Below are 26,128 nucleotides of genomic sequence, written 5' to 3' on the forward strand. Positions count from 1 at the left end.
GCCTTTTGCCCTGTAATAGCTTCTGACAACACCGAGAGCTTGTGTAAGGTGGCCTTGGTACCGTTCGAATGGGGAGGAGTGACCGGCAGATTGCGGGTGGTTGTCCGAACCGCACAACCTGTGGACTGTCTCCTGGGGAACGACCTGGAAAGTTCCCCCTGGAGACAGGTCGACCGCAAGACCCAACTCAGAATGATGGGTCTACCCGAGTGGGTGTGCGCCACCACCCGATCCATGGCGGCCAGACTACCCAAGAAGAGTTGAGCACGAACCCCCCACCCGAACCCCCGGTAACGAAGACAGAGACGACCAAGCTGAACCCAACGATCTCTCCCCAGGAGGAAAGCTCGTCACAGACGACGGACCCGTCCATCCCGACCCCGCACAGATCAGGGAGTTAGGTGATCTGCTCGAGTTGGCCCATTGGCACCATGAAGAGGGCCCCTCCCGTGAGGAGTTCTGCCAAGAACAAGCGACCTGTCCTTCTCTGGTCGGGCCCCGGCAGCATGCCAAAGCCCAAGCTGCGGGCAACCAATCTGGAACCCACTTACTGTATTGGGAGAATGACCTCCTGTACAGCGAACAGAAGTCTGCAGAGCTAGGGTCAGCCCGGGTGCTGGTGGTACCCCTACGCTTTCGCGACTTCCTCCTGGGCTTGGCCCATGATGTACCCCTGGCAGGCCACTTGGGCCAGGACAAAACCTACCAACACTTAGTAACCGACTTTTATTGGCCGAAGATGCAAGCCCACGTAGAGGCCCACTGCAAGTCCTGCCCCACGTGCCAGGCCAGTGGTAAAAGTGGAGGAAAGCGCAAGGCTCCCCTCCAACCCTTCCCCGTCGTCAGTACCCCCTTTGAACGTGTTGTAATCGACATTGTGGGGCCCCTGGACTCCAATACCGCCCAAGGTCACCGCTTTATCCTCATCCTAGTGGACCATGCCACACGGTACCCTGAGGCCATACCCCTCCGCACCGCCACGGCCCCCGTGGTGGGCCGGGCGTTAATGGGGATCTTCTCCCGGGTATGATTCCCCCGAGAGGTCGTGATCGACCGAGGCACAAACTTTATCTCGAAATACATGATGTCCCTGTGGCAACAATGTGGCGTGTCATACACATTCACTACTCCTTACCATCCCCAAGGCAATGGCCTAGTAGAGCGGTTCAACCGGACTCTGAAGGGGAGGATCATGGGTCTAGAAGAGCCCCTTTGGCGCAAGTGGGACGTCCTTCTCCCCTGCCTCCTGTTCGCCTACCGGGAAGTCCCCCAGAAGTCCTTGGGGTTCAGCCCGTTTGAATTACTGTACGGGCCCCCCGTCAGAGGTCCCCTTAGCTTGGTCAAAGAAGGATGGGAGACGGCACACCGAGACCCACCCCAGGATGTGTTCCGGTACATTTTGACTCTCCGAAACCAGACTCGGAAGTTCCGAGAGCTGGCCGAGGCCACCCTCGAGGCGAGCCAAGAAGAAATGAAGCGCTGGTACGACCAAAGTGCCACTCTGGTCGAGTTGCAGCCAGGCCAGCAGGTCTGGGTGATGGCCCCAGTGAAACCTTGCACCCTCCAAGACAAATGGACAGGGCCCTTCAAAGTAGTAGAGCGAAAGAGTCATGTTACGTACTTGGTGGACGTCCAGTCCCCTCGGAACCCCCTCCGGGTCATTCACGTGAACCGCCTCAAGCCTCACTTCGTGCGGACGGAGTTGAGTTTACCCCTGGCCACAGGCGACAGGGTGGAAGAGGAAACGGAGCCTCTCCCTGACCTCCTGTGCGCCAAAGAGAAGGATGGCTCCGTGGAGGGAGTGAACCTCTCATCCTCCCTCACGCCCCAGCAACGCGAGGACTGTCGCCAGCTCTTGGGGCAGTTCTCAGACCTGTTCTCTCTTGTCCCCAAAGTCACCGACTGGTGTGTCCACGACGTGGACACCGGAGACAGCCTGCCGGTGCGACACTGAACCTACCGGGTCCCTGACCGAGTCTGGACCTGCATCCAGATCGAGGTCTCGAAGATGTTAGCTCAGGGGGTGATCGAACCCTCCGACAGTCCCTGGGCCAGCCCGGTGGTACTGGTCCCGAAAGCAGCTGCCCCTGGTGTCGCCCCTGAACTAAGGTTCTGTGTGGACTACCGGGGGCTCAATGCAGTCACGCCGCTCACCCTATTCCCCGCGCAGATGAGCTCATTGACCGTCTCGGGTCTGCTTATTTCCTCAGCACCTTCAATTTGACCTGCGGATACTGGCAAATTGCGCTCACAGAAGGAGCCAAAGAGCGGTCCGCCTTCTCCACCCCGGATGGGCACTATCACTTCCGAGTGATGCCCTTCGGAATGAAAAATGCCCCGGCCACCTTTCAGAGACTGGTAAATAGAGTCCTGGCCGGGCTGGAAGAGTTCAGCGCCGCATATCTGGACGATATCGCGGTATTCAGTTCCGAATGGAGTGAGCACCTCCTGCACCTCCGGAGGGTGTTGATGGCCCTGCGCCAGGCAGGCCTCACAGTGAAAGCCAGCATATGCCAGATTGGGCAAGAATCAGTGGTCTACCTGGGGCACGAGGTCGGAAGCGGGCAGGATGCCCCTCTCCAGCCTAAGATCGACGCCATCTTGGCCTGGGAACCACCCACCACCCAGACCGAGGTCCGAGCCTTTCTGGGCCTCACCGGTTACTACCGGACGTTCATCAGAAGTTACGGCAGCCTTGTAGGTCCCCTCACAGAACTAACGTCCAAAAATCAGCCCAAGAAGGCTCAATTGACCTCCGCCTGCTAGGAGGCGTTCAACGCCCTGAAAACAGCCACGTGTACTGCCCCCGTGCTCCAAGCCCCCGACTACTCCAAAGAGTTTGTGGTGCAAACCGATGCTTCCGAGCATGGCATTGGAGCAGTCCTATCCCAGCTCAATGAGAAAGGCCTGGATCAGCCATAGCCTTCATCAGCCGAAGGTTACTGCCCCGAGAGCAAAGATGGAGCACCATCGAACGTGAGGCGCTCACCGTAGTCTGGGCTCTAAAGAAACTGCGGCCCTACCTCTTCGGAACTCACTTCAGAGTCCAAACAGATCACCGACCCTTACGTTTGCTCATGCAGATGAGAGGAGAGAACCCCAAACTGCTGCGATGGTCAATCTCCCTCCAGGGGATAGACTTCACAGTAGGGCATCGCCCTGGTACTTACCACGCCAACGCTGACGGCCTCTCCAGATTCTTCCGCCTCAGCAAAGAGAACCCCCAAGAGGATGGGTAGTTCTCTCCGGCCTTCAGCTGGGGGGGACTTGTGTTAGACCCAGCCTCGTGGCGTGTTCCTCCCTCACCCGTAGCGACCCAACCCTGACCCGTGCCCCACACCAGGCCCCTGATTAGTGCTGTCTACCCGACCCCCTCCATGCATGATCCCACACAGAGCACTGAGTTGCCCCCGTCCTTCCCTCCATCTTCCCGACACCGGACGCCCTTCCAAACTCCATCGGTCAACCGGCCATCGGTGACCATGCCCTGCACCTAAGATGGCTGCCCTCGGCCCAGCGCGACCCAGGCCTAGTCGCGCCATGCCCGGCTGGGGGGTAGAGAGCTCCCAGGAAGCGAGAGAGGGAGGAGCAGTTTCTATCGCCCCTCCGGCCTCCCTGAGGGCTGGCTCCATGCCTGCTGTGTGTCTGGGATCTCTCCAGACCGCGACTTGACAGGATCAAAGGACCACGTGGCAGGAAACCCAAACAGGCGACCCCCAGGTGCTAAGACCCCTGCCTGCAAGGACTCCGGACATCAAAGAGGAGTCGACCTATAACAAGGGGTGCTCTGGGACTATCAGGCAGATTGAATACTGGAACAAAGAGATCCCTGATGACTTGGTCGCGGCTGAACGAACATCATCGAAGAAACGACTGGAACCTTGAAACCTTGGTGAGCCCTGCAGACATCGTCGCAGCTCCACCTGGCAGAGACGGACTTCTGCCCTGAATCATCTGAGCCCTGCATATGTTGCATCTCTGTGCTTCCCTCTGCGCTGGTGCACAAACTGCTGCCATGTGCCGGTGCAGGCACCCTTGCACCATGGTCATGGGGAGATTGTTTTTGTTCAGGAAGGGTTGCTGTTTTTCAACTTCTGTGTGTCTAACAGCAGTCGGCTGCCCCACAATGCACAGCTTGACCTATTAGACCTGGAAGCAACACATCTCCTTTCAAGGTCCTATGGGGCATACTTATGAAGGGTATTTGTCGCCCTTGCACCACGCAAGGGGCGCAAGGGTGACGCAAAACCTAAGTCAGTTTTACCTAGCCACTCAAGGTCACCTTGCCTGACCCTGCATAACTTGATAAATCCGGAGCAGCGCAACACAGCGCACATCCCTACATTGCATTCCTCTGCCCCAGGGAGGCGTTCCATGTGTGGTTAATGGGTGTTCCCACGCGTCCACCCGTGGATTTTGGTGCATTACCAGATTTACCAACACTGGTATACCTGATAATGTGTCCCAATGTTGCACCTCCCCAAGGCAGACGAAACGAGGAGTAATATGTTTATTTCTCCTTGTTTTCCTTCTTTATATATGTGATACATTTCGCAGCAGACCAAGAAAGAGGAAAAAGCTGCAGAGGATTGTTTTGTGGAGCAAGGTGTCCTTTTCTGCACAAAACAATCCTGCCTACAAAGCAGGCACTTTTGCACCGCAGCACTAGGGTGCCTGTGTTGGTGCTAGGAAAGTACAGGAATGTGTTGTATTATATCAAATACTGCACATTCCAGCCCTTAATGCAGCAGGGAAAGGTGGCTTGCTGCACTGTATGAAAGCTACAAACATATGCCCTGTATGTCCTGACATGATTCCCGGCAGCTGACTGACACACCCGCCAGGGACCTTGAAAGTGGTTACCTCTGTTGTCCTGGTCAAAGCGGCTTGCACTGCCTTCTGCTCTGCCTCCTGCTCCACATATCGGTTGATACAAAAGGGGATGATGGACGGAGCGTTTGAGCAAATCAAACACCATCCCCAGTCAACTGATCTGGGTTTAATCCATCACCATTCTTTAGTTCACTCAGCCATCCCAGTTCAGACATGGCTATATGCAAATCAGTCTGACCCTGTGCCTCATGGGAACAGTGCAGCCCGAACTGCCAAGCCATGTCTTACCTGGACCGGAAACGTTGCGTTTGCGCGCCATCTTTGAATGTGCATTTTATTTTGCTTTTACAATGGTTGTTTTAGAAAAATTGTTCCAGCAAATCACGCCGTGTATCGGCTAACACAATGACTCGTGTTACAACAATAGTGAGGACTTATAGGTATTATTTGCCTAGACATCACTTTTCTGAGGAATAGACGCTACGAGGCTGTAGCGTCTCCATCGATGTACATATATCGTAAATTGAATTAACAATTTATGTTGAATCTTGCCGTGTATCAGCAATTGCAGCCAAAATGGCCGCAAAAAAATCTCAGAGAAGTTATCATGAATAGGCAAATTCTAACACGCCTCAAACATTTCTTATACCCAACGTGATTCAAAAATAGGTGCATTTTCATTTAAAAACCCTTGTATAATTAGCATGCATTATGTTTCCAAGCTATCATACATTTTTTCTCTTCTTCAGTTCATTCAGAGTTAGACTGAGAGAGTGAGAGAGAGAGGAGCAGAGTTCGAATGAGAGTGGGAGAGAGATGAAGGAACAGAGTTACAATGAGAGACTGTGAGAGGGAAAGGAGGAGCGTTGCAATGAGATTGTGAGAGAGATAAAGGTTCAGAGGATCAGAGATAAAGGGGCACAATACCATTGAGAATGGTAGAGATAAAGGATCAGAGTTAGAATGAGAGAGATATAGGAGGAGAGTTGCAATGAGAGAGTGTGAAAGGAAAAGGAGAAGTTATAATGAGGGTGTGAGAGAGAAATGAGCAGAGTTGCAATGAGAGAGTGAGAGAAAGATAAGGGAGAAGGATACAATGAGAGAATGTGAGCGAGAGAGAAAGGAGCAGCGTTACAATGAGAGAGTGTGAGAGGGATAAAGGGGCAGAGTTACAATGAGATTGAGAGAGAGATAAAGGGGCAGAGTTACAATGAGATTGAGAGAGAGATAAAGGGGCAGAGTTACAATGAGATTGAGAGAGAGATAAAGGGGCAGAGTTACAATGAGATTGAGAGAGAGATAAAGGGGCAGAGTTACAATGAGATTGAGAGAGAGATAAAGGGGCATAGTTACAATGAGAGAGTGAGAGAGAGAAAGGAAGAGAGTTACAATGAGAGAGTGAGAGAAAGATAAGGGAGGAGGATACAATGAGAGAATGTGAGAGGGATAAAGGGGCAGAGTTACAATGAGATTGAGAGAGAGATAAAGGGGCAGAGTTACAATGAGATTGAGAGAGAGATAAAGGGGCATAGTTACAATGAGAGAGTGAGAGAAAGATAAGGGAGGAGGATACAATGAGAGAATGTGAGAGGGATAAAGGGGCATAGTTACAATGAGATTGAGAGAGAGATAAAGGGGCAGAGTTACAATGAGATTGAGAGAGAGATAAAGGGGCAGAGTTACAATGAGATTGAGAGAGAGATAAAGGGGCATAGTTACAATGAGAGAGTGAGAGAAAGATAAGGGAGGAGGATACAATGAGAGAATGTGAGCGAGAGATAAAGGAGCAGAGTTACAATGAGAGAGTGAGAGAGATAAAGGAGCAGCGTTTCAATGAGAGAGTGTGAGATATAAAGGAAGAGAGTTACAATGAGAGTGTGAGAGAGATAGAGAAGCAGCGCTACAGTGAGCGAGTGTGAGAGGAAAAGGAGAAGTTACAGTGAGGGTGTGAGATAGAAAGTAGCAGAAAAGCAATGAGAGAGTGAAGGAGATAAAGGAACAAAGTTACAATGAGAGAGAGTGCGTGAGAGAGAAAGGAAGAGAGTTACAATGAGAGAGTGAGAGGGAGAAGAAGAGAGTTAGCCTATGAGAGTGTGATAGAGATAAAGAATCACAGTAACATTGAGAATGTTAGAGAGAAAGGAGCAGAGTTACAAAGAGAGAGTGTGAGAGAGAAAGGAACAAAGTTACAATGAGAGAGTGAGAGAGAGATAAGGGAGAAGAGTTACAATGAGAGAGTGAGAGAGAGATAAGGGAGAAGAGTTACAATGAGAGAGTGAGAGAGAGATAAGGGAGAAGAGTTACAATGAGAGAGTGAGAGAGAGATAAGGGAGAAGAGTTACAATGAGAGAGTGAGAGAGAGATAAGGGAGAAGAGTTACAATGAGAGAGTGAGAGAGAGATAAGGGAGAAGAGTTACAATGAGAGAATGTGAGCGAGAGAGAAAGGAGGAGAGTTACAATAAGGGAATGTGAGAGAGAAATGAGCAGAGCTACAATGCGAGAGTGTGAGAGGGATAAAGGAGGAGAGTTGCAATGAGGGAGTGTGAGAGAGATGTGAGAGGAAAAGGAGAAGTTACAATGAGGGTGTGAGAGAGAATTGAGCAGAGTTGCAATGAGAGAGTGAGAGAGAAAGGGGCAGAGTTACAATGAGAGAGTGAGAGAGAAAGGGGCAGAGTTACAATGAGAGAGTGTGGGAGAAAGATACAAGAGGAGAGTTACAATGAGAGTGTGGGAGAGATAAAGGAGGAGAGTTACAAATGGAGAGTGCATGAGAGAGAAAGGAGGAGAGTTGAAATGAGAGAGTGTGAGAGGTAAAGGAATAGAGGTACAATAAGGGCCTGAGAGACAAAGGAGCAGAATTACCAAGAGAGTGTGAGAGGGACAAAGGAGGAGAGTTGCAATGAGTGGGTGAGCGAGAGATAAAGGAGAGTGTTACAATGAGAGTGTGAGAGAGAAAGGAGCTGAGTTACAATGAGAGTGAGAGGGATAAAGGGGCAGTGATAGAAAGAGTGAGACAGTGAAATTGATAAAGGAGGCGAGTTACAATAGGAGTGACAGCGAGAGCATAAGTAGCAGAGTGACTCAGAGATGGCGCGTGAGAGGGATGAAGGGGCAGAGTTACAATGAGAGTGTGAGAGATAAAGGGGCAGAGTTACAATGAGAGAGTCTGAGATAAAGGGGCAGAGTTACAATGAGAGAGTCTGAGATAAAGGGGCAGAGTTACAATGAGAGAGTCTGAGATAAAGGGGCAGAGTTACAATGAGAGAGTCTGAGATAAAGGTGCAGAGTTACAATGAGAGTGTGAGAGATAAAGGGGCAGAGTTACAATGAGAGTGAGAGATAAAGGGGCAGAGTTACAATGAGAGAATGTGAGAGAGAAAGGAGCAGAGTTACAATGAGAGAGTCTGAGATAAAGGGGCAGAGTTACAACGAGAGAGTCTGAGATAAAGGTGCAGAGTTACAATGAGAGTGTGAGAGATAAAGGGGCAGAGTTACAATGAGAGTGAGAGATAAAGGGGCAGAGTTACAATGAGAGAGAGAGATAAAGGGGCAGAGTTACAATGAGAGAGTGTGAGAGAGATAAAGGGGCAAAGTTACGATGAGAGAGTGTGAGAGAGATAAAGGGGCAGAGTTACAATGAGAGTGTGAGAGGGATAAAGGGGCAGAGTTACAATGAGAGAGTGTGAGAGAGATAAAGGGGCAGAGTTACAATGAGAGTGTGAGAGAGATAAAGGGGCAGAGTTACAATGAGAGAGTGAGATAAAGGGGCAGAGTTACAATGAGAGAGAGAGATAAAGGGGCAGAGTTACAATGAGAGAGCGAGATAAAGGGGCAGAGTTACAATGAGAGAGCGAGATAAAGGGGCAGAGTTACAATGAGAGAGCGAGATAAAGGGGCAGAGTTACAATGAGAGTATGAGAGGGATAAAGGGGCAGAGTTACAATGAGGGCCTGATAGAGAAAGGTTCAGTGTTACAATGAGAGTGTGAGAGGGAAAGGATGAGAGTTACAAAGAGGGAGTGAGAGGGATAAAGGAGGAAAGTTACAATGAGAGAGTGAGGGAGATAAAGGAGCAGAGTTGCAATGAGAGACATTTAGAGGAAAAGGAGATGTTACAGTGAGGGTGTGAGAGAGAAATGAGGAGAGTTACAATGAGAGCGCGAGAGAGATAAAGGGGCTGTGATAGAAAGAGTGAGACAGTGAAATTGATAAAGGAGGCGAGTTACAATAAGAGTGACAGCGAGAGCATAAGTAGCAGAGTGACTAAGAGATGGCGCGTGAGAGGGGTGAAGGAGCAGCGTTAGAGTGAGAGTGAAGAGCATCGCTGAAATGAGAAGGGGTGTGAGAAATAAAGGAGAGACTTATAAAGACAGTGTAAACTCAAGAAACTGAAAGGAGAGAATGGGACAGAGCAGGACTGGAGTGCAGTTGTCATGTGAGAGACAGACAGGCCCCCTTCAAGGTAAGGAGAGCGTGAAAGGGGCGTTTATAGGCCGGAAGGGAGAAGCCCTAGGGAAGTAATATCCCTTAAAATAAAATTAAATCAGCGTCTGGTGAAGGGCGGCCATGCAGAGCCCATGGAAGGTATAGAGACAAAATATCGACTCCAAAATATCGACTGGACATAATATCGACTACAAAAATATCGTTTTTCAGGTAAGTGAAGTAATATCGACTGTATAAAATATAGATAGCAAAAATATCGATTTTTTAATAATATATAATATTTTATAGTGTATTTTTATGTAATAATATGTGTGAATAGTGTGTATTAATGTTATTAAATATTTTATTACATGAATTTTGTTTTGATAATAATTGCGTAATGTAATTCTGTAGCGGGTTGTGGGTTTATAGGGGAATAGGGTGGGAAGTAATTTAATAATAATTAATTAATTAATATATGTTTGTTAATATTTTTAATTAATAATTAATTGATAATTAATTATTATTAATTAGTTAATTCATTAGTATAATTTTGAATATATTTTGTATTAGTAAATAATTGTTAATTAATTAATTGTAATTAGTTAATTACATTAATTAGAGTACATTTTTTATATATATAATTTTGTGTTATTTTTAAGTAATTAATTTTGATAAAATAATATTAATTATTAAAATAATTACACCTAATGTTCTAATATATTTACTTTATTGTTATTGTTAATTAATAATTAATTGGTAATTAAATAATATTGATAAATTTTGGGTAAAGGAGCATTTTTAGGGTTCAGGGTCAGTTTTCAGTTCATGGGTAAAGGGGTATTTTTAGGGTTCAGGGTCAGTTTTCAGGTCATGGGTAAAGGGGTATTTTTAGGGTTCAGGGTCAGTTTTCAGTTCATGGGTAAAGGGGTATTTTTAGGGTTCAGGGTCAGTTTTCAGGTCATGGGTAAAGGGGTATTTTTAGGGTTCAGGGTCAGTTTTCAGGTCATGGGTAAAGGGGTATTTTTAGGGTTCAGGGTCAGTTTTCAGGTCATGGGTAAAGGGGTATTTTTAGGGTTCAGGGTCAGTTTTCAGGTCATGGGTAAAGGGGTATTTTTAGGGTTCAGGGTCAGTTTTCAGTTCATGGGTAAAGGGGTATTTTTAGGGTTCAGGGTCAGTTTTCAGGTCATGGGTAAACGGGTATTTTTAGGGTTCAGGGTCAGTTTTCAGGTCATGGGTAAAGGGGTATTTTTAGGGTTCAGGGTCAGTTTTGGGTTTTTGGGTAAAGGGGTATTTTTAGGGTTCAGGGTCAGTTTGGGGTTTTTGGGTAAAGGGGTATTTTTAGGATTCAGGGTCAACAAATAAGATTTTAAAAAATTATTTTTATTATTTTCATTTATTATTTTATTATTATAATTTAATTTAAGTCGTTTTAAGTATATTTTAGTAATTAAAATTTAATATTAATTTAATTTAACACTGTTTTTAATAAAGTCGATATTTTTTACATCTATATTTTTGTTAACGATATTTTGTACTCGATATTTTTGTACTTACCTGTTTGTAGATACAAACTCGATATTTTGACTGTCGATATTTTGTCCACGATATTTTGGCAAGTCGATATTTTGTCAGTCGATATTATTTCAGTGATCCCCCATGGAAGTGTTGACAAATACACTTCTCTTGCAAAGAGACCCATGGCCACGCTTCTGAAAGCGGAGTGATCTGGTCCTGCAGAGGGAAGAAAGAGGGAGGCAGACAGGGGCAGAAGTTCGCAAGAGGGAGTCAGACAGGGACAGGACCTCGCAAGAGGGAGGCAGACAGGACCAGGAGCTCGCAAGAGGGAGGCAGACAGGGGCAGAAGTTCACAAGAGGGAGTCAGACAGGGACAGGAGCTCGCAAGAGGGAGGCAGACAGGGACAGGAGCTCGCAAGAGGGATACAGACAGGGGCAGAAGTTCGCAAGAGGGAGTCAGACAGGGACAGGAGCTCGCAAGAGGGAGGCAGACAGGACCAGGAGCTCGCAAGAGGGAGGCAGACAGGGGCAGAAGTTCACAAGAGGGAGTCAGACAGGGACAGGAGCTCGCAAGAGGGAGGCAGACAGGGACAGGAGCTCGCAAGAGGGATACAGACAGGACCAGGAGCTCGCAAGAGAGAGGCAGACAGGGGCAGGAGCTCGCAAGAGGGAGGCAGACAGGATCAGGACCTCGTAAGAGAGAGGCAGACAGGGGCAGGAGCTCGCAAAAGGGAGTCAGACAGGGGCAGGAGCTCGCAAAAGGGAGTCAGACAGGGACAGGAGCTCGCAAGAGGGAGGCAGACAGGATCAGGACCTCGTAAGAGGGAGGCAGACAGGGACAGGAGCTCGCAAGAGGGAGGCAGACAGGATCAGGACCTTGTAAGAGGGAGTCAGACAGGGGCAGGAGCTCGCAAGAGGGAGGCAGACAGGATCAGGGCCTCGTAAGAGAGAGGCAGACAGGGGCAGGAGCTCGCAAAAGGGAGTCAGACAGGGGCAGGAGCTCGCAAAAGGGAGTCAGACAGGGACAGGAGCTCGCAAGAGGGAGGCAGACAGGATCAGGACCTCGTAAGAGGGAGGCAGACAGGGGCAGAAGTTCGCAAAGAGGGAGGCAGACAGGATTAGGAGCTCGCAAGAGGGAGGCAGACAGGAGCAGGAGCTCGCAAGAGGGGGGCAGACAGGATCAGGACCTCGTAAGAGGGAGGCAGACAGAACCAGGAGCTCGCAAGAGGGATACAGACAGGACCAGGAGCTCGCAAGAGGGAGGCAGACAGGGGCAGGAGCGTGCAAGAGTGAGGCAGACAGGACCAGGAGCTCGCAAGTGGGAGTCAGACAGGACCAGGAGCTCTCAAGAGGGAGGCTGACAGGACAAGGAGCTTGCAAGATGGAGGCAGGCAGGGCAGGAGCTCGCACGAGGGAGGCAGGCAGAGGCAGGAGCTCGCAAGAGGGAGGCAGACAGGGGCAGGAGCTCGCAAGAGGGAGGCAGACAGGGGCAGGAGCTCACAAGAGGGAGGCAGGCAGAGGCAGGAGCTCACAAGTGTGAGGCAGACAGGGCCAGCAGCTTGCAAGAGGGAGGCAGACAGGGGCAGGAGCTCTCAAGAGGGAGGCAGACAGGACTAGGAGCTCCCAAGAGGGAGGCATACAGGGGCAGGAGCTCTCAAGAGGGAGGCAGACAGGGGCAGCAGCTCGCAAGAAGGAGACATACAGGACCAGGAGCTCTCAAGAAGGAGGCAGACAGAGGCAGGAGCTCTCAAGAGGGAGGCAGACAGGGCAGGAGCTCACAAGAGGGAGGCAGACAGGGGCCGGAGCTCGCAAGAAGGATACAGACAGGACCAGGAACTTGCAAGAGGGAGACAGACAAGACCAGGAGCTCCCAAGAGGGAGATAGACAGGACCAGGAGCTCGCAAGAGGGAGGCAGACAGGGGCAGGAGCTCGCAAGAGAGATGCAGACAGGGCCAGGAGCTCGCAAGAGGGAGGCAGACAGGGGCTGGAGCTCGCAAGAGGGAGGCAGACAGGACCAGGAGCTCACAAGAGGGAGCCAGACAGGGGCAGGAGCTCGCAAGAGGGATACAGATAGGGGCAGGAGCTCGCAAGAGGGAGGCAGACAGGACTAGGGGCTCGCGAGAGGGAGGCAGACAGGGACAGGGACAGGAGCTCGCAAGAGGGAGGCAGACAGGGGCCTGGAGCTCGCAAGAGGGAGGCAGACAGGGGCCTGGAGCTCACAAGAGGGAGACAGACAGGGGCAGGAGCTCACAAGAGAGAGGCAGACAGGGGCAGGAGCTCGCAAGGGGGAGGCAGACAGGACCAGGAGCTCGCAAGAGGGAGGCAGACAGGACCAGGAGCTCGCAAGAGGGAGCCAAGGAGGACAGGAGCTAGCAAGAGGGAGGCAGACAGGGCCAGGAGCTCCCAAGAGGGAAGCAGACTGGACCAGGAGCTCGCAAGAGGGAGGCAGACAGTGGCAGGAGCTCGCAAGTGGGAGGCAAACAGGGACAGGAGCTCGCAAGAGGGAGGCAGACAGGGGCAGGAGCTTGCACGAGGAAGGCAGACTGGGGCAGGAGCTCACAAGAGGGAGGCAGACAGGGGCAGGAACTCGCAAGAAGGAGGCAGACAGGGGAGGAGCTCTCAAGAGAGGGCAGGAGCTCGCAAGAGGGAGGCAGACAGAGGTAGGAGCTCTCAAGAGGGAGGCAGACAGGATCAGGACCTCGTAAGAGAGAGGCAGACAGGGTCAGGAGCTCGCAAAAGGGAGTCAGACAGGGGCAGGAGCTCGCAAAAGGGAGTCAGACAGGGACAGGAGCTCGCAAGAGGGAGGCAGACAGGATCAGGACCTCGTAAGAGGGAGGCAGACAGGGACAGGAGCTCGCAAGAGGGAGGCAGACAGGATCAGGACCTCGTAAGAGGGAGTCAGACAGGGGCAGGAGCTCGCAAGAGGGAGGCAGACAGGATCAGGACCTCGTAAGAGAGAGGCAGACAGGGGCAGGAGCTCGCAAAAGGGAGTCAGACAGGGGCAGGAGCTCGCAAAAGGGAGTCAGACAGGGACAGGAGCTCGCAAGAGGGAGGCAGACAGGATCAGGACCTCGTAAGAGGGAGGCAGACAGGGGCAGAAGTTCGCAAAGAGGGAGGCAGACAGGATTAGGAGCTCGCAAGAGGGAGGCAGACAGGAGCAGGAGCTCGCAAGAGGGGGGCAGACAGGATCAGGACCTCGTAAGAGGGAGGCAGACAGAACCAGGAGCTCGCAAGAGGGATACAGACAGGACCAGGAGCTCGCAAGAGGGAGGCAGACAGGGGCAGGAGCGTGCAAGAGTGAGGCAGACAGGACCAGGAGCTCGCAAGGGGGAGTCAGACAGGACCAGGAGCTCTCAAGAGGGAGGCTGACAGGACAAGGAGCTTGCAAGATGGAGGCAGGCAGGGCAGGAGCTCGCACGAGGGAGGCAGGCAGAGGCAGGAGCTCGCAAGAGGGAGGCAGACAGGGGCAGGAGCTCGCAAGAGGGAGGCAGACAGGGGCAGGAGCTCACAAGAGGGAGGCAGGCAGAGGCAGGAGCTCACAAGTGTGAGGCAGACAGGGCCAGCAGCTTGCAAGAGGGAGGCAGACAGGGGCAGGAGCTCTCAAGAGGGAGGCAGACAGGACTAGGAGCTCCCAAGAGGGAGGCAGACAGGGGCAGGAGCTCTCAAGAGGGAGGCAGACAGGGGCAGCAGTTCGCAAGAAGGAGACATACAGGACCAGGAGCTCTCAAGAAGGAGGCAGACAGAGGCAGGAGCTCTCAAGAGGGAGGCAGACAGGGCAGGAGCTCACAAGAGGGAGGCAGACAGGGGCCGGAGCTCGCAAGAAGGATACAGACAGGACCAGGAACTTGCAAGAGGGAGACAGACAAGACCAGGAGCTCCCAAGAGGGAGATAGACAGGACCAGGAGCTCGCAAGAGGGAGGCAGACAGGGGCAGGAGCTCGCAAGAGAGATGCAGACAGGGCCAGGAGCTCGCAAGAGGGAGGCAGACAGCGGCTGGAGCTCGCAAGAGGGAGGCAGACAGGACCAGGAGCTCACAAGAGGGAGCCAGACAGGGGCAGGAGCTCGCAAGAGGGATACAGATAGGGGCAGGAGCTCACAAGAGGGAGGCAGACAGGACTAGGGGCTCGCAAGAGGGAGGCAGACAGGGACAGGGACAGGAGCTCGCAAGAGGGAGGCAGACAGGGGCCTGGAGCTCGCAAGAGGGAGGCAGACAGGGGCCTGGAGCTCGCAAGAGGGAGACAGACAGGGGCAGGAGCTCACAAGAGAGAGGCAGACAGGGGCAGGAGCTCGCAAGGGGGAGGCAGGCAGGACCAGGAGCTCGCAAGAGGGAGGCAGACAGGACCAGGAGCTCGCAAGAGGGAGCCAAGGAGGACAGGAGCTAGCAAGAGGGAGGCAGACAGGGCCAGGAGCTCCCAAGAGGGAAGCAGACTGGACCAGGAGCTCGCAAGAGGGAGGCAGACAGTGGCAGGAGCTCGCAAGTGGGAGGCAAACAGGGACAGGAGCTCGCAAGAGGGAGGCAGACAGGGGCAGGAGCTTGCACGAGGAAGGCAGACTGGGGCAGGAGCTCACAAGAGGGAGGCAGACAGGGGCAGGAACTCGCAAGAAGGAGGCAGACAGGGGAGGAGCTCTCAAGAGAGGGCAGGAGCTCGCAAGAGGGAGGCAGACAGAGGCAGGAGCTCTCAAGAGGGAGGCAGACAGGACTAGGAGCTCCCAAGAGGGAGGCAGACAGGGGCAGGAGCTCTCAAGAGGGAGGCAGACAGGGGGCAGCAGCTCGCAAGAAGGATACATACAGGACCAGGAGCTCTCAAGAAGGAGGCAGACAGAGGCAGGAGCTCTCAAGAGGGAGGCAGACAGGGCAGGAGCTCGCAAGAGGGAGGCAGACAGGGGCAGGAGCTCTCAAGAGGGAGGCTGACAGGACAAGGAGCTTGCAAGAGGGAGGCAGGCAGGGCAGGAGCTCGCACGAGGGAGGCAGGCAGAGGCAGGAGCTCGCAAGAGGGAGGCAGGCAGGGGCAGGAGCTCACAAGAGGGAGGCAGGCAGAGGCAGGAGCTCACAAGTGTGAGGCGGACAGGGCCAGCAGCTTGCAAGAGGAAGGCAGACAGGGGCAGGAGCTCACAAGAGGGAGGCAGGCAGAGGCAGGAGCTCACAAGTGTGAGGCAGACAGGGCCAGCAGCTTGCAAGAGGAAGGCAGACAGGGGCAGGAGCTCGCAAGAGGGAGACAGACAGGACCAGGACCTCGCAAGAGGGAGGCAGGCAGAGGCAGGAGCTCGCAAGAGGGAGGCAGTCAGGACCAGGACCGCAAGAGGGAGGCAGACAGGGCCAGGAGCTCGCAAGAGGGAGGCAGACAGGGGCAGGAGCTTGCAAGAGGGAGGCAGACAGGGGGCAGGAGCTCGCAAGAGGGAGACAGACAGGCGCAGGAGCTCGCAAGAGTGAGACGGACAGGACCACGAGCTCGCAAGTGGGAGTCAGACAGGACCAGGAGCTCGCAAGACGGAGGCAGACAGGGGCAGGAGCCCGCAAGAGGATGACAGACAGGGGAAGGAGCTCACAAGAGGGAGGCAGACAGGGGCAGGAGCTCGCAAGTGGATGGCAGTTAGGGGCAGGAGCTCGGAAGAGGGAGTTAGGCAGAGGCAGGATCTCACAAGAGGGAGGCAGACAGGGGCAGGAGCTCGCAAGAGGGAGGCAGGCAGAGGCAGGAGCTTGCAAGAGGGAGGCAGACAGAACTAGGAGCTCACAAGACGGAGGCAGACAGGGGCAGAAGCTCTCAAGAGGATGGCAGACAGGGGCAGGAGCTCGCAAGAGGGAGGCAGACAGGACCAGGAGCTCGCCAGATGGAGCCAGACAGGGCCAGGAGGTCGCAAGAGGGAGGCAGACAGGGCCAGGAGGTCGCAAGAGGGAGGCAGACAGGACCAGGAGCTCTCAAGAGGGAGGCAGACAGGACCAGGAGCTCTCAAGAGGGAGGCAGACAGGACCAGGAGCTCGCAAGAGGGAGGCAGACAGAACCAGGAGGTCGCAAGAGGGAGGCAGACAGGGCCAGGAGGTCGCAAGAGGGAGGCAGACAGGACCAGGAGGTCGCAAGAGGAAGGCAGACAGGACCAGAAGCTTGCAAGAGGGAGGCAGACATTGGCAGGAGCTCGCAAGAGGATGGCAGACAGGACCAGGAGCTCGCAAGAGGTCGACAGACAGGGGCAGGAGCTCGCAAGAGGTAGGCAGACAGGGGCAGGAGCACGCAAGAGGATGGCAGACCAGGAGCTCGCAAGAGGTCGGCAGACAGGCGCAGGAGCTCGCAAGAGGTAGGCAGATAAGGCAGGAGCTCGCAAGAGGGAGGCAGATAGGGCAGGAGCTCGCAAGAGGGAGGCAGACAGGGTCAGGAGCTCGCAAGAGGATGGCAGACAGGGGCAGGAGCACGCAAGAGGATGGCAGACCAGGAGCTCGCAAGAGGTCGGCAGACAGGCGCAGGAGCTCGCAAGAGGTAGGCAGATAAGGCAGGAGCTCGCAAGAGGGAGGCAGATAGGGCAGGAGCTCGCAAGAGGGAGGCAGACAGGACCAGGAGCTCGCAAGAGGGAGCTAGACAGGGGCAGGAGCTCGCTGCTCTGCCCTGTCCTCTGCAGCAGTACTCACTTTTTGCAATGCTTACCAGCACTAGGTACACCAGTGCTTGGCTCGCTATGATGCTTGCTCGAGCCCCAGGTCCTATCCTCGCAGCCAGAACCTCCATCCTTCTCAGGAGCCGGCCCATCATGTTTGCTCTCCACCCTGTCCCTGCCAGGAACCGTCAGTGTGTGAGGCAAGCTCCCAGCCTGGCTCTTCTCATTGCACTTCCTTCCTCACTAGATAGATACACTGCAGTTTGTTGTAAAAGAGGGAAGTGGTGAGGTGCAGGACCAAAGTCCACCGAGGGCAGAGTATCCAGGGAGGCTGTCTTCAGAAAAGGCAGAGGATCCAGGGAAGCTGGCTCAAGAGAGGGTAGAAGTGCCAGGGAGGCTGGCTCCAGAGAGGGCAGAGGTGCCAGGGAGGCTGGCTCCAGAGAATGGCTCCAGAGAGGGCAGAGGTGCCAGGGAGGCTGGCTGCAGAGAGGGCAGAGGTGCCAGGGAGGATGGCTGCAGAGAGGGCAGAGGTGCCACTTAGGCTGGCTCCAGAGGCTGGCTCCAGTGAGGGCAGAGGTTCCAGTGAGGCTGGCTACAGAGAGGGCAGAGGTGCCACGGAGACTGGCTCCAGAGGCTCGCTCCAGTGAGGGCAGAGGTTCCAGGGAGGCTGGCTACAGAGGATGAGTCCAGAGAGGGCACAGTATCGAGGGAGGCTGGCTCCAGAGAGGGCAAAGGTGCCAGGGAGGCTGGCTCCAGAGAGGGCAGAGGTAAGAGGGAGGCTGGCTCCAGGGTATGGGTCCAGAGATGGCAGAGGATCCAGGGAGGCTGGCTCCAGAGGATGGATGCTGAGAGGGCAGAGGTGCCAGGGAGGCTGGCTCCAGAGAGGGCAGTGGTGCCAGGGGGGCTGGCTCCAGAGGATGGGTACAGAGTGGGAAGAGGATCCAGGGAGGCTGGCTCCAGAGAGGGCAGAGGTGCCAGGGAGGCTGGCTCCAGAGAGGGCAGAGGTGCCACGGAGGCTAACTCCAGAGAGGACAGAGGTGCCAGGGAGGCTGGCTCCAGACGATGGGTCCAGAGAGAGCAGAGGCTCCAGGGAGGCTGCCTCCAGAGGATGTGTGCCAGGGAGGATGGCTCCAGAGAGGACAGAGGTGCCAGAGAGGCTGGCTCCAGAGAGGGCAGAGGGGCAAGGGAGGTGCAAGAGGAGCCAGGGAGGCTGGCTCCAGAGGCTGGCTCCATAGAGGGCAGAGGATCCAAGGAGGCCGACTCCAGAGGCTGGTCCCAGAGATGGCGGAGGATCCAGGGAGGCTGGCTCCAGAGGCTCGGTGCAGAGAGGGCAGAAGTGCCATTTGAGGTTGGCTCTAGAGAGGGCAGAGGTGCCAGGGAGGCTGGCTCCAGAGGATGGGTCCAGAGAGGGCCGAGGATCCAGGGAGGCTGGCTCCAGAGAGGGCAGAGGTGCCACGGAGGCTGGCTCCAGAGAGGGCAGAGGTGCCACGGAGGCTGGCTCCAGACTATGGGTCCAGAGCGAGCAGAGGATCCAGGGAGACTGCCTCCAGAGGATGTGTGGCAGGGAGGATGGCTTCAGAGAGGACAGAGGTGCCAGGGGGGCTGGCTCCCGAGAGGGCAGAGGTGCCACAGAGGCTGGCTCCATAGAGGGCAGAGGATCCAGGAGGATGGCCCCAGAGGATGGGTCCAGAGAGAGCAGAGGGTCCAGGGAGGCTGACTCCAGAAAGGCCAGAGGTACCAGGGAGGCTGGCTCCCAAGAGGGCAGAGGTGCCAGGGAGGCTGGCTTCAGAGAGAGCAGAGGATCCAGGGATGTTGGCTCCAGACTCAGGCTGTAGAGATGGCAGGGGTGTTAGGGAGGCTGGCTCCAGAGAGGGCAGAGGATCCAAGGATGCTGGGTGCAGGGAGGCTGGCTCCAGAGGATGGGTCCATAGAGGGCAGAGGATCCAGGGAGGCTGCCTCTAGAGATGGCTCCAGAGAAGGCAGAGGTGCCAGGGAAGCTGGTTAGAAAGTGGTGCAGAGCATCCATGGAGGCTGGCTCTGGAGGATGGGTCCAGAGAGGGCAGAGGTGCCAGGGAGGCTGGCTCCATAGGATGGGTCCAGGGAGGCTGGCTCCAGAGGATGGGTCCACAGAGGGCACAGGATCCACAGAGACTGGCTCCTGAGGATATGTCCAGAGAGGGCAGAGGTGACAGGGAGGCTGGCTCCAGAGAGGGCAGAGGTGCCAGGGCGGATGGCTCCAGAGAGGACAGGGGTGTCAGGGAGGTTGGCTCCAGAGAGGGCAGAGGTACCAGGTAGGTTGGCTCCAGAGGATTGGTCCGGAGAGAGCAGAGGATCCAGGGAGGCTAGGACCAGAGAGGGCTGAGGTGCCAGGGAGGCTGGCTCCAGGGAGGGCATAGAGGCTGGCTCCAGAGGATGGGTCCAGAGAGGGCAGAGGTGCCAGGGTGGCTGGATCCAGAGGATGGGTTCAGGGAAGCTGGCTCCAGAGGATGGGTCCAGAGAAGGCAGAAGGTCCAGGGAGGCTGGCTCCAGAGGATGGGTCCGGAGAGGGCAGAGGTGCCAGGGAGGCTGCCTCCAGAGGATGGCTCCAGAGAGGGCAGAGGTGCCAGGGAGGCTGCCTCAGAGAGGGCAGAGGTGCCAGGGAGGCTGGCTCCAGAGAGGGCAGAGGATCCAGGGAGGCTGGCTCCAGAGAGGGCAGAGGTGCCAGGGAGGCTGGCTCCAGAGGATGGGTCTACGATCCAGGGAGGCTGGCCCCAGTGGATGGGTCCAGAGAAAAAAGAGGCTCCAGGGAGGCTGTTCCAGAGGATGAGTGCCAGGGAGGCGGGCTCCAGAGAGGACAGAGGTACCAGGGAGGCTCAGTCCAGAGAGGGTAGAGGTGCCAGTGAGGCTGGCTCCAGAGAGGGCAGAGGTGCCAGGGAGGCTGGCTCCAGAGAGGGCAGATGTGTCAGGGAGGCTGGCTCCAGAGAGGGCAGAGGTTCCAGGGAGGATGACTCCAGAAAGGACTGAGGATTCAGGTTGGCTGGCCCCAGAGGATGGGCCCAGAGAGAGCAGATGATCCAGGGAGGCTGGCTTCAGAGAGGTCAGAGGTGCAAGGGAGGCTGGCTTCAGAGAGGGCAGAGGTGCAAGGGAGGCTGGCTCCAGAGAGGGCAGAGGTGCAAGGGAGGCTGGCTCCAGAGATGGCAGAGGGTCCAGGGAGGCTGGCACCAGAGGATTGGTCCAGAGAGGGCAGAAGTGCCACGGAGGCTGGCTCCAGAGAATGGGTCCAGAGAGGGCAGATGTGCGAGGGAGGCTGGCTCTAGAGAGGGCAGAGGTGCCTTGTGAGGCTAGCTCCAGAGAATGGGTCCAGAGAGGGCATAGGTGCCATGGAGGCTGGCCCCAGAGAATTGGTCCAGAGAGGGCAGAGGTTCCATGGAGGCTGGCTCCAGAGAGGGCAGGGCAGAGGATCCAGGGAGGCTGGCTCCAGAGAGGGCAGAGGTGCCTTGTAAGGCTAGCTCCAGAGAATGGGTCCAGAGAGGGCATAGGTGCCAGGGAGGCTGGCTCCAGAGAATGGGTCCAGACAGGGCAGAGGTGCCATGGAGGCTGGCTCCAGAGATGGCAGAGGATCCAGGGAGGCTGGCTCCAGAGAATGGGTCCAGAGAGGGCATAGGTGCCAGGGAGGCTGGCTCCAGAGAATGGGTCCAGAGAGGGCATAGGTGCCAGGGAGGCTGGCTCCAGAGAATGGGTCCAGACAGGGCAGAGGTGCCAGGGAGGCTGGCTCCAGAGAATGGGTCCAGACAGGGCAGAGGTGCCATGGAGGCTGGCTCCAGAGATGGCAGAGGATCCAGGGAGGCTGGCTCCAGAGATGACAGAGGAGCCAGGGAGGCTGGCTCCAAAGGCTGGCTCAATAGAGGGCAGAGGATCCAAGGAGGCCGACTCCAGAGGCTGGTCCCAGAGATGGCGGAGGATCCAGGGAGGCTGGCTCCAGAGTCTCGGTGCAGAGAGGGCAGTGGTGCCATTTGAGGTTGGCTCTAGAGAGGGCAGAGGTGCCAGGGAGGCTGGCTCAAGAGGATGGGTCCAGAGAGGGCCGAGGATCCAGGTAGGCTGGCTCCCGAGAGAGCAGAGGTGGAAGGAAGGCTGGCTCCAGACGATGGGTCCAGAGAGAGCAGAGGGTCCAGGGAGGCTACCTTCAGAGGAGGCTGGCTCCCAAGAGGGCAGAGGTGCCAGGGAGGCTGGCTTCAGAGAGGGCAGAGGATCCAGGGATACTGGCTCCAGACTCTGGCTGTAGAGATGGCAGGGGAGCCAGGGAGGATGGCTCCAGAGAGGGCAGAGGATCCAGGGATGCTGGGTGCACGGAGGCTGGCTCCAGAGGCTGGCTCCAGAGATGGCAGAGGTGCCAGGGAGGCTGGCTCCAGAGTCTCGGTGCAGAGAGGGCAGTGGTGCCATTTGAGGTTGGCTCTAGAGAGGGCAGAGGTGCCAGGGAGGCTGGCTCAAGAGGATGGGTCCAGAGAGGGCCGAGGATCCAGGTAGGCTGGCTCCCGAGAGAGCAGAGGTGGAAGGAAGGCTGGCTCCAGACGATGGGTCCAGAGAGAGCAGAGGGTCCAGGGAGGCTACCTTCAGAGGAGGCTGGCTCCCAAGAGGGCAGAGGTGCCAGGGAGGCTGGCTTCAGAGAGGGCAGAGGATCCAGGGATACTGGCTCCAGACTCTGGCTGTAGAGATGGCAGGGGAGCCAGGGAGGATGGCTCCAGAGAGGGCAGAGGATCCAGGGATGCTGGGTGCACGGAGGCTGGCTCCAGAGGCTGGCTCCAGAGATGGCAGAGGTGCCAGGGAGGCTGGCTCCAGAGATGGCCGAGGTGCCAGGGAGGTTGGCTCCAGGGAGGGCATAGGATCCAGGGATGCTGGCTCCAGAGGATGGTTCCAGAGAGGGCAGAGGTTTCATGGCGGCTGACTCCAGAGGGTGGGTCCAGAGAGGGCAGAGGTGCCAGGGAGGCTGGCTCTAGTGGATGGTTGCAGAGAGGGCAAAGGTGCCAGGGAGGCTAGCTCTAGTGGATGGGTCCAGGGAGGCTGGCTCCAGAGGATTGGTCCAGAGGGGGCAGAAGATCCAGGGAGGCTGGCTTCAGAGGATGGGTCCAGAAAGGGCAGAGGATCCATGGCGGCTGACTCCAGAGGATGGGTCCAGAGAAGGCAGAGGTGCCAGGGAGGCTGGCTCTAGTGGATGGGTCCAGGGAGGCTGGCTCCAGAGGATGGGTCCAGAGAGGGCAGAGGATCCAGGAAGGCTGACTCCAGAGGATGGGTCCAGAGAGGGAAGAGGTGCCAGGGAGGCTGCCTCCAGAGGATGGGTCCAGAGAAGGCAGAGGTGCCAGGGAGGCTGGTTACAAAGAGGGGACAGAGGATCCAGGGAGACTGGCTCTGGAGGATGGGTCCAGAGAGGGCAGGGGTGCCAGGGAGGCTTGCTCCAGAGGATGGGTCCAGGGAGGCTGGCTCCAGAGGATGGATCCACAGAGGGCACAGGATCCACGGAGACTGGCTCCTGAGGATATGTTCAGAGAGGGCAGAAGTGCCACGGAGGCTGGCTCCAGAGAGGGCAGAGGTGTCAGGGAGGATGGCTCCATAGAGGACAGAGGTGTCAGGGAGGCTGAATCCAGAGAGAGAAGAGGTACCAGGTAGGTTGGCTCCAGAGGATTGGTCCAGAGAGAGCAGAGGATCCAGGGAGGCTGTGACCAGAGAGGTCAGAGGTGCCAGGGAGGCTGGCTCCAGAGAGGGCAGAGGTGCCAGGGAGGCAGGCTAAGGAGGATGGGTCCAGAGAGTGCAGAGGTGCCAGGGTGGCTGGACCCAGAGGATGGCAGAGGTGTCAGGGAGGTTGGCTGTAGAGAGGGCTGAGGATCCAGGGAGGTTGGCTCCAGAGAGGGAAGAGGTGTCAAGGAGGCTGGATCCAGAGAGGGTAGAGGTGCCAGGGAAGCTGGCTCCAGAGGGCGGCTCCAGAGATGGCACAGGGTAGAGTGAGGCGGGCTCCAGAGAGGGCAGAGGATCCACGAGGCTCGCTCCAGAGATGGCAGAGGGACCAGGGAGGCTGGCTCCAGAGAGGGCAGAGGATCCAGGAGGCTGGCTCCAGAGAGGGCAGAGGATCCATGGATGCTGGGTTCAGAGAGGGCAGAGGGTCCAGGGAGGCTGGCTTCAGAGGATGGGTCCAGTCGCGTCACCAGCACCAGGAATTCCCTGCATAAAGTGTCAACCTATTTTAATAAATGTGCATCAGGAAGACTAACACCATGGTCACTGCACCCTTAAAAATGGTGATGTATGAACCTCTGTAGTAGTTGGCCCTATAAGAGCATGTAGGCCTGGCCTACACCTTCATTACTTCACTTTATGGAGGATGTGTGAGATTACCCTCTGGGTAAACACGGCAAGGAGCCAATGCTTCACTCCATGGAGTTGGTGTGGGGTTAATGTCTGGGGGGACATGAAAAGCAGCCAACTCTTCTGTAATTATGAATTCCAGTAGCCAAGATGTACTTTCTGCTGAATTATTAAGTCTTGGTTACAAGCTGGTAAGTTCATGTAGAACAGCCCCACCAGGAGCAGCCTGCCGCTGCTCAGCCCAGACTCCATCTGTCCACCTCACCGCACAGGCACCCGAGCATTCCATTCATTTCCATCACACCAACATTCCACGCAGCACATTCACACCGGCTGAGCAGCTGGGGAGAAAGTAACAGGATAATTACATACACAGGACATACATCTTCACTCCATGGATGTGATGTGGGAACACAGTCTAGGGGCAAACATGGAATGCAGGTGAGGCTTCACTTCATGGAGGAGATGATGAGGGATTACTGTATTTTTGGAGCATGGAAAGCAGCCAAGGCTTCACTCCGGGGAGGTGGTGTGGGGGAGGTGAGGTGCGGTGCAGCTGCAATAAGACCCACATGCATAGCAAAGATGGTGTGTGTTTCACAACACTTTTAATCATTTTCCACATACATCACATTTACAATATAACCAGTAATCAGTACACAGCACAGTATTCAGACAATGAAAGCAGTAATTTCACAGTGAGAGCAGTGATCTCAGTAGTATTCAGATACATCAGGTGGTAACAACATGGTAGACCAATGGAACCAGGACCCCAGGGCTAAAGTCAAACCAGGCCCCCTGGCTGGAGTGAAATCAAGCCCCCTGACTAGAGAGAAGCTAGGGCCTCAGGCTAGAGTAAAAACAGGGCCAATGGCTAGAGTGAAATCAAGGCCCCTGCTGAGAGTTGAATCAGGCCCTCTGGCTAGACTGAAACCAGGACCCTGGGCTGCAGTGAAGCCAGGAACCTGGGATAGAGAGAAACCAGGATCCCGGGCTGGAGTGATACCAAAAACCTGGGATAGAGAGAAACCAGGAACCCGGGCTGGAGTGAAACCCGGACCCGGACTGGAGTGTAACCAGGACCCCGGGCTGGAGTGAAACCAGGAACCTGGGATAGAGAGAAACCAGGAACCCGGGCTAGAGTGAAACCAGGACCCGGGCTGGAGTGAACCCCGAACCCCGGGGTAGAGTGAAACCAGGACCCCTGGCTAGAGGGAAACCAGGGCCCCCGGCTAGAGTGAAACCAGGACCCCTGGCTAGAGTGAAACCAGGACCCCCTAGCTTGAGTGAAACCAGGATCCCAGACTACAGTGAAAGTAGGGCTGTGGCTAGAGTGATTCCGGGGCCCCAGGCTAAAGTCAAACCAGGACCCCAGGTTAGAGTAAAACCAAGGCCCCCGGTGAGAGTGAAAGCAGGCCCTCTGGCAAGAGAGAAAGCAGGAATCCAGACTAGAGTCAAACCAGGGCCCCAGCTAGAGTCAAACCAAGGCCTCTGGTAAGAGTGAAACCAGAGCCCCTGACCAGGCGCCCTGACTAAAGTGAACTCAGGGCCCTTGACTAGAGTGAAACCAGGGCTACTGGCTGGAGTCAACACACCTGATGAAGCCTTTACATAGGGCTCCCAAACATCTACTGTTTGTGAAGCATGATCGATAACAAACAGGATGCTGTAACACAGCCAGATCGCAACCTCCAGACAAAATACTATGTAGCACGGCGGTAACAGGAAGGTTTCCACTCAAGAGGATTGTGAGTATCAAAATAGCAAAAGTAGAATGTCCCACTCCCTCTATATCATGTGTTATACTGCATGACAGTATCCCCCCACTGCATGAACCTCACCGCTACATCTCACAGTACATATGGGTGGAGATATGTTGATGTGATACACTAGGTCAGAACATCTGTAAAGTTCACTGTTACCATCAGGTGTCCTGGGGTTACAGTCCAATGCTGAAGTGTGGACCTGGCAGAACAGGGATATTTCACATTTTGGAAACACCCAGGTCTTGAGTTCCATCTAAAAGTGAGATGGGCCACCTCAAGCTCTTACTCATATGAGCCATGAGTGGCGGCAAGGACGCCGACAGAGAGGTCTCAAGCCCTACCCTTTTGAAACAGGGACAACAATCTGGCGTTCCGCTGAAAAATGGTCTGGTTGTCAGCTGTCGGTCCCCACAATTGCACGGTGAGTGATGCATAGACTTTTGAATAGAAGCATTTTGGTAATGGAGAACCAATGGGAGCCTTAAGACCCAGGATAAATGGGTTTGTCTAGGGAGGTATAGCATAGTCTCTGTGACAGAGTTCTGCATCAGATCAGGTCAGAATGTACTTGAAGGTCCCATGGATAAAGCTTTGCGGCAGCCCAGCCTCAGAAGAACAATGGCTTCCACCACGATTTTTAGGCTTAGGACTGGTGGAACAGGACAGT

General features: G+C 55.1%; 1 protein-coding gene across 1 annotated transcript in view; it reads right to left on the reverse strand.

Annotated features, from left to right (window-relative positions):
* The window catches only part of LOC147725899 (uncharacterized), a 50,253-nt gene extending 32,711 nt beyond the window's left edge, over nucleotides 1–17,542 (reverse strand). Inside the window, exon 1 of the mRNA XM_086963384.1 lies at nucleotides 17,397–17,542. Within this exon, the coding sequence (XP_086819510.1) occupies nucleotides 17,397–17,517 (121 nt within the window). The 5' untranslated portion in view covers nucleotides 17,518–17,542. The remainder of the gene's footprint in view (nucleotides 1–17,396) is intronic.
* Between the last annotated feature and the right edge of the window lie 8,586 nt (nucleotides 17,543–26,128).

Source organism: Lissotriton vulgaris, chromosome 3_1 (assembly GCF_964263255.1).
Source record: "Lissotriton vulgaris chromosome 3_1, aLisVul1.2, whole genome shotgun sequence".
Lineage (NCBI taxonomy): Eukaryota > Metazoa > Chordata > Amphibia > Caudata > Salamandridae > Lissotriton > Lissotriton vulgaris.